General features: G+C 39.1%; 1 protein-coding gene across 4 annotated transcripts in view; it reads right to left on the bottom strand.

Annotated features, from left to right (window-relative positions):
* Nucleotides 1–585: 585 nt before the first annotated feature.
* Nucleotides 586–12,855, bottom strand: part of cbfb (core-binding factor subunit beta) — a 44,859-nt gene continuing 32,589 nt past the window's right edge. The window contains exons 4-7 of one of the 4 annotated variants that reach the window (XM_039808037.1): nt 12,364–12,480; nt 12,040–12,135; nt 9,467–9,532; nt 586–773 (exon numbers count right to left, since the gene is read on the bottom strand). In XM_039808037.1, coding sequence (XP_039663971.1) covers nt 9,503–9,532; nt 12,040–12,135; nt 12,364–12,480 — 243 coding nt within the window. In that variant the 3' untranslated portion in view covers nt 586–773; nt 9,467–9,502. Of the gene's footprint in view, nt 779–9,466; nt 9,533–12,039; nt 12,136–12,363; nt 12,481–12,855 lie in introns of all 4 variants that reach the window. The other 3 variants (XM_039808036.1, XM_039808034.1, XM_039808035.1) reach the window with 3 other exon arrangements.

Genomic DNA, 12,855 nt, shown 5'->3' with positions numbered 1-12,855 from the left:
AACCCTGACCAATAAGCCCTGACCGTCGCCCTGAGCCAAACAATTCTTTCTTTTCTCGGCTCCTTCCATCTTCTATCTTTCCTCCTACTCTCATCGTTACAGGTAATGGCATCTATACCCCTTTACAACCCCTCTCCCATTTTGTATCAATAGAAAATATACTTTTGGTAGCCTACTTGAATTGGACTCTATCCATCAAATCATTTAAGACCTGGACAAAAAATTTAGAAGTATTTGAATGATTTGATCTCTACTTTATAAATCTGAAACTGTCATTTGAATCCAAAAAAAACACCTAATCTCTGGATGGGTCACATTTGCAATATAATGCTAATTTAACAGCTTGTGTTTCGTCCTCTGTGTTTAAATACATTCCACTACGTTTTGCCCAGGTGTGCTGTGTCCTTATTTCTGTTTACTCCTTCTATTTTAGGGCTTGGTTCACTTTCAATTAAATCAATTCAGGAAGTTGATTTTGTTCTACATTTAAATATGTCAAAAATGTATGGCGTGTGAAAACGATCATATCAAACCTATTAGGAAATAACGGTGAACAATTGGTCAACAATTGCAGTTTCAGTTGACTTTTTTTTTTTTTTCTTCCAGTTGATTGTATTAAAAGTGAATGGACAACCAGCCCTGTTTTTTTTTTGTTTGTTTGTTTGTTTTTTTGGTTCTTCCTCCTTCCACTACTTCCGCTTCCTCCTCAGCGCATCTTGTGTTCCACGTCAGCGTTGGCCATGTTTGAGCCAGGGCTGGGGTCCTGCTGTCGTCTGGACTGGGGAGAGAGAGGGATGGAGGGATGAAAGAGGGGGAGAAGGGGGAGAAAGAAAGAGAGGGATGGAGAGAGACATGGAGAGAAGGCCATGTGAAAGATAGCAAGAAAGGGATCAGAGAGAAAGAGACAATACATTAAGTACAGTTGTTCAAGCATGAACAGGCGTAAATACATATTGGTAACACCTGAACATCACTTTAAACTTGTTCATATGAACAGACACATACTTATATATGATGACAACTGTAATATACTGTTTTATGAAGTATCTACTGTTTACACACCAGTTATGAATCCTTTATAGGAGCAGGTGGGTATAATCTGAGCGAAGAACAAAACTTCAAAAGCCCAATATAAGAACAACTCGAAAAAGTATGTGCATCACGATGTGTGGGGTGAGTTTGTGCAATGGTTTGGACCAGGTGCTAAAACATTGTACAAACAGTTTAAAAAAGTTGTATAAAAACACTTTATTAAAAGGATATGAGGATGAAGAGAAATGGTTGTGAGGTTTGGGTTAATATACTGATTGTACTGGGTGTAGGGGTGTCAATGGCACAGTGGATATGATGGCGCAGTGGATATGACACATGACTTTGGTGTGGGAGACCTGGGTTTGATTCCCACTGCGTTACATTAACCAATGTGTCACTGAGCAAGACGCTCAACCCACAGTTCCTCTAGAGGTGTGCGCCCTCTGACGTATATAGCAATTATAAGTCAATAAAATAAACAACATGTAATGTACCGGGGTGGGTGATTGGGGTAATGGGTGATTTGGTAATTTGGTGAGTGTTACACAGTATCTCACAAAAGTGAGTACACCTCTCACAATTAAGTAAATATTTCATTACATCTTTTAATGGGACAACACTGAAGAAATTACACTTTGCTACATTGTAAAGTATTAAATGTACAGCTTGTATAACAGTGTAAATATGCTGTCCCATCAAAATAACTCAACACACAGCCATTAATGTCTAAACTGCTGGCAACAAAAGTGAGTACACCCCTATGTTAAATTCCCATAGAGGCAGGCAGATTTTTATTTTTAAATACCTAGAGATTGGCATGGTTTTATGTCGGTTAGCCTAATAGCTAGTTTGATTTGCATTGAGAGATGATTTTATGGACAGTACCCCATGCCAATCTCTACGTATGGTGAAGGGTATGTGATGATGTGGAGCGATTTCAATTCCAAAGGCCAAGGGAACTTTATCAGGATGCATAGTATCCTGGATCCATGAAATAACTGGCCTTTAAAAATAAAAATCTGCCTGCCTCTATGGGAATTTAACATAGGGGTGTACTGACTTTTGTTGCCAGTGGTTTAGACATTAATGGCTGGGTGTTGAGTTATTTTGAGAGGACAGCACATTTACACTGTTATACAAGCTGTAAACTTCATACTTTACATTGTAGCAAAGTGTCATTTCTTCAGTGTTGTCCCATTAAAAGATAAAATGAAATATTTACTAAAATGTGAGGGGTGTACTCACTTTTTTGAGATACTGTATATTATTAATTATATATATTGTATGCATATTTGTTATCTTGCTATGAATAAAATGTATGATACATACATGTAAAGAATATATACATACAGGAACTATCTAAAGTTAAATGAGGGGTGGGAAAAATTACAATCTTTGGCTTCGTCCGGCTCCTTTTTGGACAGATTGAACATATTGTTGAACGTAACACTTTATAGATATTGTTTTTCCTTTTGGTGTGTTGCTACGCACTTATTGTGTTTTTATATTTTATTTTATTGTTATTGTTTTGTTCGAAATAAAAAAGAAAGAAAGAAAGGTAAAATTGTTGACAAAATAAACACTTAAGGCCTTTTATTTGCTTACAACAACTCCATGTTACAAACCATTTATTCATTGTTTATTTACTGCTTATAAATTCTACACATGTAGGTGAGTTAAGATAAAATGTCCGAGGTAGGGCTGGGCAATATATCAATATTGTATTGATGTTGATGTATGAGGCTAGATATCGTTTTACATTTTGGATAACCTAACATCGTAATATGACACAAGTGTTGTCTTTTCCTGGTTTTAAAGCGCCCATATTATGCTCATTTTCAAGTATGTATTTTAAGGTTGTATCAGAATAGGTTTACATGGTTTCATTTTCAAAAAACACCATATTTTTGTTGTACTGCACAGCTCTCTCTCACTGCTGCAGATCCTCTTTTCACCTGGTTTCTGTTTTAGCTACAGAGTGAGACCTCTTTTCTTCTTCTTCTGCTGTACTATCTTTGATTGCACTCGCACATGCGCAGTAGCTCAGATGTAGATCATGTCAGCTAGCTCCATAGAAGTAAAAGAAAGCCTGTTTCTCCAACTTTGGTCAGTTACAAGGCAGGATTAGCTGGGAGACTTCTAAATGAGGGCGCACATGTACGTAGTTCTTTTGTAGATTATAGTGAACTTGTGTGTGTTGTAGCAGTGCTTTGCTATTGAGAACGAGGTAGCATGCTAGCGTTAGCATTAGCGTTAGCATGCTAACACTAACGCTACGAGCTAACAGTTGCGGTTAGCCAAGCCGATTTTGACCAGCTCACCCGGAGACTGAAGCCAGGACACATTCAGAACCGTATCTCACTCAAAACAGCATGGATGGCTTTTTTTTCCATGTGGAAGCACCAGAGACACAAAATAACACCCCAAATCCCAGAAAAAGTTTTTTCATAATATGGGCACTTTAAAGGCTGCATTACAGTAAAGTGATGTCATTTCCTGAACTTACCAGACTGTTCTAGCTGTTCTATTATTTGCCTTTACCCACGTAGTCATTATATCCACATTATTGATAATTATTTATAAAAAATTTCATTGTGTAAATATTTTGTGAAAGCACCAATTGTTATATCGCCGCAATATCAACATCGATGTATTTGGTCAAAAATATTGTGATATCTGATTTTCTCCATATGGGCCAGCTCTAGTCCAAGGGTTTGGAAGGTAACCAACAAGAACCCAAATGTGAAAACAACTGTACTTAGTTAATCTACCACTACAGGCTGATGTGGGACAAAAAAAAAAGAAGTTGCAGTTCCACAAACTGTCACTAGAGGAGGCCAGAGACCTCTGTATCAGGACACGGCTCAGCTGCTGTTTATACGCTTTACTAATGTTGGTATTTTAGTCAAGGTAGCAGACAGACAGACAGACAGACAGACAGAGAGACAGGCTGTCTGACACAGATAAACACACACACACATTCAGATACTGTAGGCACATGTGCACAATCTCGCAGATAGAGCAAATCTGCACTCATTTTGTCACCACAATCACACACACACACACACACACGTATGCACGCACGCACACACACAGTGTGGATCATTAGGTCATCATTAGAAACCATCTGTATGACAAGACTTTTAAATATATTTCATGACTGGTGGGTTTGTAAACGTGTGGCACGATCTGCTCCTGCTGTAAAAAAATAATACTTGTGGTTATATGTTTACACTTAAGTGATAGCTGGGTGGAATTGAAAAGGGGGGGGTGATAAAGTGTGAGGAGAGGTGAGGCATAGAGCAGAGCAGACAGAAATGCAGACAGAGATAGTAAAGGGGTTGCTTAGTTCAACTGGAATGTAGTTTGTGTCATCTCAATGACTCACCGTTATAGCAACATACACACAGTCACATGCACACACACACATACAGTATGTCATTCTACCATTTTGACTCCTTACAGCCAGACTGACTCCAGGTTCGGTCTGTCTCCTCTGGGAAGCTTTCTGTTGCTTTAACAAAACTTCTGCTATCAGATCTATACATCTATATTTACAAAAAAAAGCTCAACTCTTAATTGTTGGATCTTGCAGAATTGTTGAAATAATTTTTAAAAAGTGAGTTACATTTGGTAGGATGCAGTGGTTCCCTAACCCCAAATACTCCCAAATATTATTTATATATACAGTATATTATAATATTTGGACTTTGTCTAACAGGTCTGCTAAATGAGCATCTCCACTTTGTCTTTTCTTTCCTGTCAAATCTGTTGTTGCTAGCATCAGGGCAATCTTTTTTCTTCTTTTGTCCAAATTAATCTGATTCATAGACGGCAGACATTTTGACTTGGCATAGCAAGAAAAGTACAGGTGGAACTAATAACAATAACAGAGTATGATGTAAAAATCAAAGTCAGAGAAAAAGAAAAAAACAGAAGATCTCTTACTTATTAAACATACCGATATTCATTTAATATTTAATAAGTAGCAAACACTCATATCTGTTTACAATTTACAATAGCAGTCACATGCTATTGACCTAAAATACATTCAGATGATTGACGTAGACACGATTGAAATATAATCTACAACAAATTCTATATAAGCCAGCCTGGGTGTTACCCCAGAGGGCTCTGAGTTTAAGAGGTAAACCCCCCAAAAACTTCACTTAGCACTGTTGCTGCTGCATCATGGCCGTTGTGTAGTGTTTGTCTTTGCAGAAAGGAGTGGTCTTTGCTAATCATAAGGGCAGGAGAGCTTTCTGTATTGATCTACATACAGATGGAAGCCTGCTGGGCCACTATAGGCTGCTTAACCACAACTCAATACTGGAGAGACAGTGTGAGTGTGTGTGTGTGTGTGTGTGTGTGTGTGTGTGTGTGTGTGTGTGTGTGTGTGTGTGTGTGTGTGTGTGTGTGTGTGTGTGCGCGTGTGTGTGTGTGTGTGTGTGATTGTGGTGATAAAATTAGTGCTGTATCTGCGAGATTGTGCACATGTGCCTACAGTATCTGAACATATTTGTGTGTTTGTGTGTGTGTGTGTGTGTGTGTGTGTGTGTGTGTGTGTGTGTGTGTGTGTGTTTGTGTGTATGTTAGTCAAAGCAGGGGGTCTGATGGCGATCAATACTAATGATATATTAATGCTTTCAGTGCCAGCTCATCATTCACCACCAAATCTCTTTCTGCTGAGCACTTGGAGAAGTGTGTGTGTGTGTGTGTGTGTGTGTGTGTGTGTGTGTGTGTGTTTGTGTTTGTGTTTGTGTGTTGAGTTAAAAGGCGCATTTCTTCTCTAACTATTGCTTCTCCATCCATCATCATGACAGGAACCTTCTGACCTTGAATGACTGGAATATCACTTCTTTTGGATAAAAAAAAAAATGTGTATCTGCCAAAACGACAAGGCTTCAGGAATTGAAGGGGAAACCGCTTTATATTCTGTGAGCACCCAGTGAAAAAAAAGACATCACTGTTTTTCGGCTGAGCTTTACTGTAAGGAAACCTACTCAACCCAATAAAAGAAATGGAGTGACAATTTTCCCCAACAGCAATTTTGAAATGTAATCTTTATTGATCACATAGCAAGTCATAAATATAAATACATGTAATCTACAGCTCCAGATAACCTTAATAATCTTCCTTATTCTGGGTTGGAGTGAGATTTAAGTAATGATTTATACTAATAATGATTTATGTTTTCCCAGATTGAGGTATTGGCTTAAGACGGTGACTACCACTTGTGATGACTTCAGTGTAAATATCGTATCGTCAGTCAAAGTGTATGCTCCAAATATGTAAATTATACTGAAATGTTGTTCAAAAAGAAAAAAAAGAAAAATGCATGAGCAAAAGCATACCTACAATACAGTATAACTGCCTTCCAGCCCCTTTATCCCATGCCTTGCCTTACTTAACTCCTCCATATGTCACATGTTTCTCTCTCTTGCTCTCTCTCTGCTGTCCTCTCTCACCCACTGTCGGTTGTGCTGCGCTTCCGCATTTCTGCTTCTCTGCCTGATTATTTATTATTGATTTGCAACAGAAGAAATGTTTCACTAATGTAGACTGTAAATATAGGTGGAATCATTTCATTTCACTTCATACTGTGCAACAAATACAAAAAGGAAACAACATCACAACACACATTTAGTGACTTCTGTCTTGCTTTTTCTCTCTGACAGAATATACTATGTGTGCAGATGACTAGATGGCCAAAGGAGAGGTGGAGTTCAGACCACAGAAATGCAGAGGCTGAATCTGTGGAGCTATTCAGCAATGCTCGTCACACCCTCATAAACAGCTAGGAGCACATCTGCAAGATCCCACTGCTGTTTCAAACTATCTCAACTCTAAAATTTGATTCATGTGCACATTGTGTTATGAAACTAATTTTGCAATTGCTTGTCTTATCCTTTGCAAGACAATTGGAGTATTTTAATACGCATTGAATTGTTAAGGATTTGTTGTGCACAATCTATTGATTATTGTAATTGTATTGCCAATGTTCTGTTCAAAAACTTTCTTACTGTAAACTTTGGAATTACGTGCAAGCAGAACTGCAGAGCAAGCCTTAATCAGTTAGGATTTCCCCGCAAATGATGTTAAAAGCAAACGCATAAATACAATCTGATGTGACATAAGAAGAACTTCTTCAGAGCTATTGGATTCAAACTTATTTTGTCTGGTATGTATGCTCTATCCACACACAGAGAGAGAGAGAGAGAGAGAGAGAGAGAGAGAGAGAGAGAGAGAGAGAGAGAGAGAGTGTGTGTGTGTGGTTTCTTTGGCGTTTTGATTGCCTTGCATTCGTCAGAAATTGCAGAGAGTAAACTGAATGCAAAGAAACGAGCACACAGCCAGTGGTGGCAGAGAGAAAAACAAAATTTTTGAGGGCCACAGAGAAATTGCTTTAACGTGCCACTGCAGCAACATAAAACGACAAACAACACACACTAAAACAGTATCTCAGTTTTTTTTTTTGCTCGTCCTTATTTCCTCTTGGCCTGTAGGCCACCGCATATACAGTATTTGTAACTGTTTTGAGAAATGCCCTCATTCTCTGTCCAGGTTAAATTCACCCACAGAGCACCTGTAAAGTTCACAAATTCAAATGTTATATCTCTCGGCTTCTAAGAGTCTTGTCATTAATGTGAGGCTGTCAGACATTCAGCTGAGAAATCCCTGCACCCAGCCGCTGGTTGCCAATAGTTACAGTTAGGCCCGGATAAACACAGTGTGGTTCTTCAGGGTGACCACACCTAAAGTGCCCCCCTCCTCCCACTTTACACGTAAAACACAGTAGTCACTAGGGATATAAAGACCATAGATTTTTTTCTTCAAATTTTACATTTGATTTTATATTAACTTGCCTGTAGTGTGTTTTTAGTCAGGTAGGATCTTTTATTTTTACTTTGAAGTATGTTATCTTGAAAAGCACACATAAATAAAATCTATTATTATAGATGTATTATTATATTGAGCTGCAGTGGAGGGACAGAATTACAATGAGGGGGTTCCTTTTCCTTTTTTTTTCTCCTTATTTTATTTTATTTTTTTTTTACAAAAAACACTATTATTGTATTAGATTTTGTGGTGCCACGACTGTGGATGTTTTCCGTAGGCTACATTGCTTAAATAAGGGAATAGAATGTACATATGTGAGCATTGTTTATAAATCGATTTATAAAATGTTATCTTCTCCTGTAAAGCTACATTTGGTAACTTTTAGTCATATTTACACTGCCAACTATTTTGATAATCAATTGATTGGTTTGAGTCATTTAAAAAAAAAAAAAAAAAGAAAGCAAAAAATGATCTGATTCCAGCTTCTTAAATGTGAATATTTTTGTTAGTTTCTTCTCTCCTCTTTATCTTTGAGTTGTGGACAAAACAAGACATTTGAGGATGTCATCTTGGGCTTTGGAAAACACTGATAAAAATGTTCCACCATTTTCTGACAACGACTAATCCATCAAGAGTATCGAGAAAAAAAAATCAACAGATTAGTCAACAATGAAAATAACTGTCAGTTGCAGCCCCACGGGATATAGAGACACTTACAGCAAATATGACAAAACAATTTCGCAACAAGTTTTGGGACATAGCTGAGCATTGGAATGGCCATTATTTATGACTAGGACTAGGATTATTTATGACTGCTATCTCCCCCAAAAGATCCGTTGCCCTCCTAAAAAAAGGAAAATGGTCTATAACTGCCACATAACGCTGGCACCTATATTGATTCAGCAGAAGACACAGTTTTCTTTCTTTTTCTCTGATAGCCTCAGGGAGGAAACACGAGAACAGTCCGATGGAAGAGGACCTTCAATAAATGCCTCTCTTTCTGTCTTTCCTGTCTTTCTGTTCCCCTCATCTGGGCTGCTCTCATCCCTCTGTTCCTGCCTTCCTATCTCTCTAATTTGTGCAGGACCAAAGCTGTGGTAGGTCTTGATGATGTGTATGTGTGTGTGTGTGTGTGTGTGGTTGTGTTGTGTGTGTGTGTGTGTGTGTGTGTGTGTGTGTTTGTGTGTGTGTGGGTGGGTGGGTGTGAGTGTGTGTGTGTGCAAACTAGCTATGAAATGGTTACATCTTGCTGTTTCTGTCACTTACGCCATACATGCCTTTCACAAGCGGGAGCAGATGAGATTCATTGAGCAAATTCATTACAAGTGCATGCATATTCATAAACAGATGCACCAAACAAACACACATACGTGAAAAAAAAACAAAAACAAAAAACAGACAGCTTCCTGTGGTCACACACAGAAAAAAATGGACAAACACAAGAATGCACATACATAAATTAAACAGGTGGACACACACACGCACGCGCACGCACACACACACACGCGCACACACACACACACACATATGCACACACACAGGGTGGTTTAGTGCATGACAGTGTGATTAATGTTGAGAAATGAAGGACACAGACCCTGTTCTTTTCTGCTGGCTGTCTGTCTGTGTGTCATCAGTCCCAGATTTTAGAAACCACAGGGTCCTAAAAAAATAAACAATTTGGGGTTCATTCGTAACTTCGTCATCTTAGGAAGGATTCCATTGCTCTCCCCAAAGCCTTGCTGGGAAAGTGAGTTTGTCTCAAGTAGTAAAAGGTTCTGTGTGTTTGTGTGTTTAAAATTCAAAGTGACAGCGTATGCATTTGTGAAATCTGAATTTGTGTACATGTAAGACACTGCAAACAAACTTGTACATGATGATAATTCAATGAACAAAATGCAATTTAAGAACAGATCCCCAGAAATTAAAATTTTCGGGAATGTGAATGTGTATTTTACAAATGCTGATGTTTTTTTTGGGGTTGATCACATTGTAGTTGTTTTGTAATAAATCAACTACTTTCCCTTCAGAGGCTTTTGGCACACCTGACAAAACTGAATTAGTCATTCAAACGTTTAATAATATCAAATCAAATAAATTATCAGATTAGATTCATCATCAAACTGATCATGCACTAAACCTATGATTCAAACTGTAAACGTATCATTTAAATGAAAATATTGCAAAATCACACAACCACACATCACACAACCCTAAGCCACCCCAAGCACTAAGCAAAGAAAAAACCAGACTGGAAATTTGACTCTGGCTGTGATAAAATGGTCTTTCATCTTGCCTAAACACCAATCAATATAGTTTTACTGATACAGAATTATGGCAAATGCAGAACCATTTTAGGGCAAAAGATTTTGCTAAAAGATTTACCATTAATCTCTGAAACAAAGTATCTACAAGTTTATTTACTCTACATTTTGGAGTGCCAAATCATTTTCGGTATGGTTCGTAAGCAAGACAGTACAAACTGTACGATTAGAAAGCTGTTTTGATGATGCTTGCTTGCTCTATGAATTTGTAAATCTGAAAATACTATTTGCAAATTTCCAGTTGGGTAGGTCTAGCCTAGCAAAAGCCCACAAACGCGACATGTCACTTTGCTCACTGTGGTCTGCCGAGAAAGGACTCAGTTCAAATCAACTGAACATTACTCAGACATCAACATGAGCCCTAGTTTCTACACAAGGGCCGCATGAATGAGCTACCTGCTTGAATGTCTGTTGTCTTTGAAACTGAAAAAAATAAATAATCATAGCATCTTTTGTGGAAATGTCTCAAATTTTACTTTTCATTTACAGTGGTTACTTCACAGAGTAATTTAACAGCACATTCTTGTATCTTGAATGACCTCCAGTGATGCACAAGTGTACTCGGGGTGTGGCCAATGAATCATCACTGTTGGGTGCAATAGAGCCCACCCAACAGTGAGTACGTTTACATGCACACAATTATTCCACTATTATTCCGAATATGACAATATTACCAATTTGAGACGGGGTCATGTAAACAGCATATTCCGTTTGGATGTTCCGAATAAGGCCTTTGCCGGTATTATTCGAGTTTTAGGGGCATTCTTTGAACATGTATACAGCAGATTCCAAATATGTATCTCAATAAGGGTTTTTACTGCAGTTTACGGCCTGTTTATGGCTTACAGTCAACTCTGTGTGTTGCTATGGTTGTTGTACCACAATCCTATTTTGCACGGCTGCATGTAAACGGGAATGTTAGTGGAATATTCACTTTCATTAGCCGTGTAAACAGCTTTAACAGCGGAGATATTGTCTTTTTCGGATTTCAGGCTAAAACTGGAATAATACGTGCGTGTAAACTTAGTCATTGATGATGGTTGTGGTCAGGGGTGCAACGGACGTAAAGTGAAACAATGCGTTTCAATATGGTGTTAAAGGTCCCATGACATGGTGCTCTTTGGATGCTTTTATATAGGCCTTAGTGGTCCCCTAATACTGTATCTGAAGTCTCTTTTATATAGGCCTTAGTGGTCCCCTAATACTGTATCTGAAGTCTCTTTTATATAGGCCTTAGTGGTCCCCTAATACTATATCTGAAGTCTCTTTCCCAAAATTCAGCCTTGGTACAGAATTACAGCCACTAGAGCCAGTCCCACAATGAGCTTTCCTTAGGATGTGCCATTTCTGTGTCTGTAGCTAATGAGGAGGGGAGGGGGGTGGCCTTGACCAACTGACAATTTGCTCGTTTGAAAGCCATGATGTCTCTTTCTTATGGGTGGGCCAAATTCACCTTACTCCTTATGACCTCATAAGGAGCAAGATTCCAGATCGGTCCATCTGAGCTTTCATTTTCTCAAAGGCAGAGCAGGATACCCAGGGCTCGGTTTATACCTATCGCCATTTCTAGCCACTGGGGGACCATAGGCAGGCTGTGGGAACGCATATTAATGTTAAAAAACCTCATAAAGTGAAATTTTCATGCCATGGGACCTTTAAGTTTACTCTTAAAGTAGTGGTTGATGAGAGTCAGGAGGGTGGAAACTCATCTGTAAACCCCGCTTTAAAGGTAGAACTAATTTTGTCTTTACAGTTGGAGATACACTGTCCAATAACAGTCCACTTGACTATGATGGCAGAACAGCATTGTCCCTCTATAAACAGCAGCATCACAGGGCCCTCTCACCTCCAGATCCTCTCTGTGTGATCGGTCTCTGTCTTCAAAGTCTCTGGTTCTGCGTCGAGCCTCTTCAAACGCTGCCTGGGCCAAAGCATCCTCCTGCTGCGCACACGCACACGCACGCACACACACACACACACACACACACACACACACACACACACACACACACACACACACACACATGCACACACACACACACACACACACAGAGTGAGGTTAGTTTAAACAAGACAGAGACTGGGATATGGCTTCAAGTCCGACAGAGTGTTTTTTCTGTGTGCACACATTAGAATGCTTCACTCTGTCTGTATACATGCGTTGCGCTACCTGCGCCCTCTCTTCATCATACTCCAGGAATCCCATCCCATCCAGCCGCTGCAGGTCGATCCAGCCTTTCCAGATCACACACACCCCGTTCAAGATCATGGGAGCCTTTAAATAGACCTGAGAGAGAGAGAGAGAGAGAGAGAGAGAGAGAGAGAGAGAGAGAGAGAGAGAGAGAGAGAGAGAGAGAGAGAGAGAGAGAGAGAGAGAGAGAGAGAGTGATTAATGCCAGCAGCAACAATGAACTGTATTTTCAGTGCAGTTTAAGCATTCGTTCAGTATTTTGTTGTGTCATAGTAACATGTGTGCTGTGTGAGACTTGACAATTATTGTGTTAAGTTCCTCTGCTGGTAATGTTTAAAGCCCTCTGATGTTCAGTAACTCTAAGGCTAAGCTACATGGTAAATAAGAGTGATCAACAAAAAACAAGAAGACTGAGATCTGATGCTTTTCCACAACCATACAAGATTGATTCTCGGTTTCTCGTGACTTTGA

The sequence above is a fragment of the Perca fluviatilis genome, chromosome 8 (assembly GCF_010015445.1).
Source record: "Perca fluviatilis chromosome 8, GENO_Pfluv_1.0, whole genome shotgun sequence".
In the NCBI taxonomy this organism is placed as follows: domain Eukaryota; kingdom Metazoa; phylum Chordata; class Actinopteri; order Perciformes; family Percidae; genus Perca; species Perca fluviatilis.
Note: the sequence above shows the minus strand (reverse complement) of the source record. Positions and strands in the feature narration are given on the sequence as shown.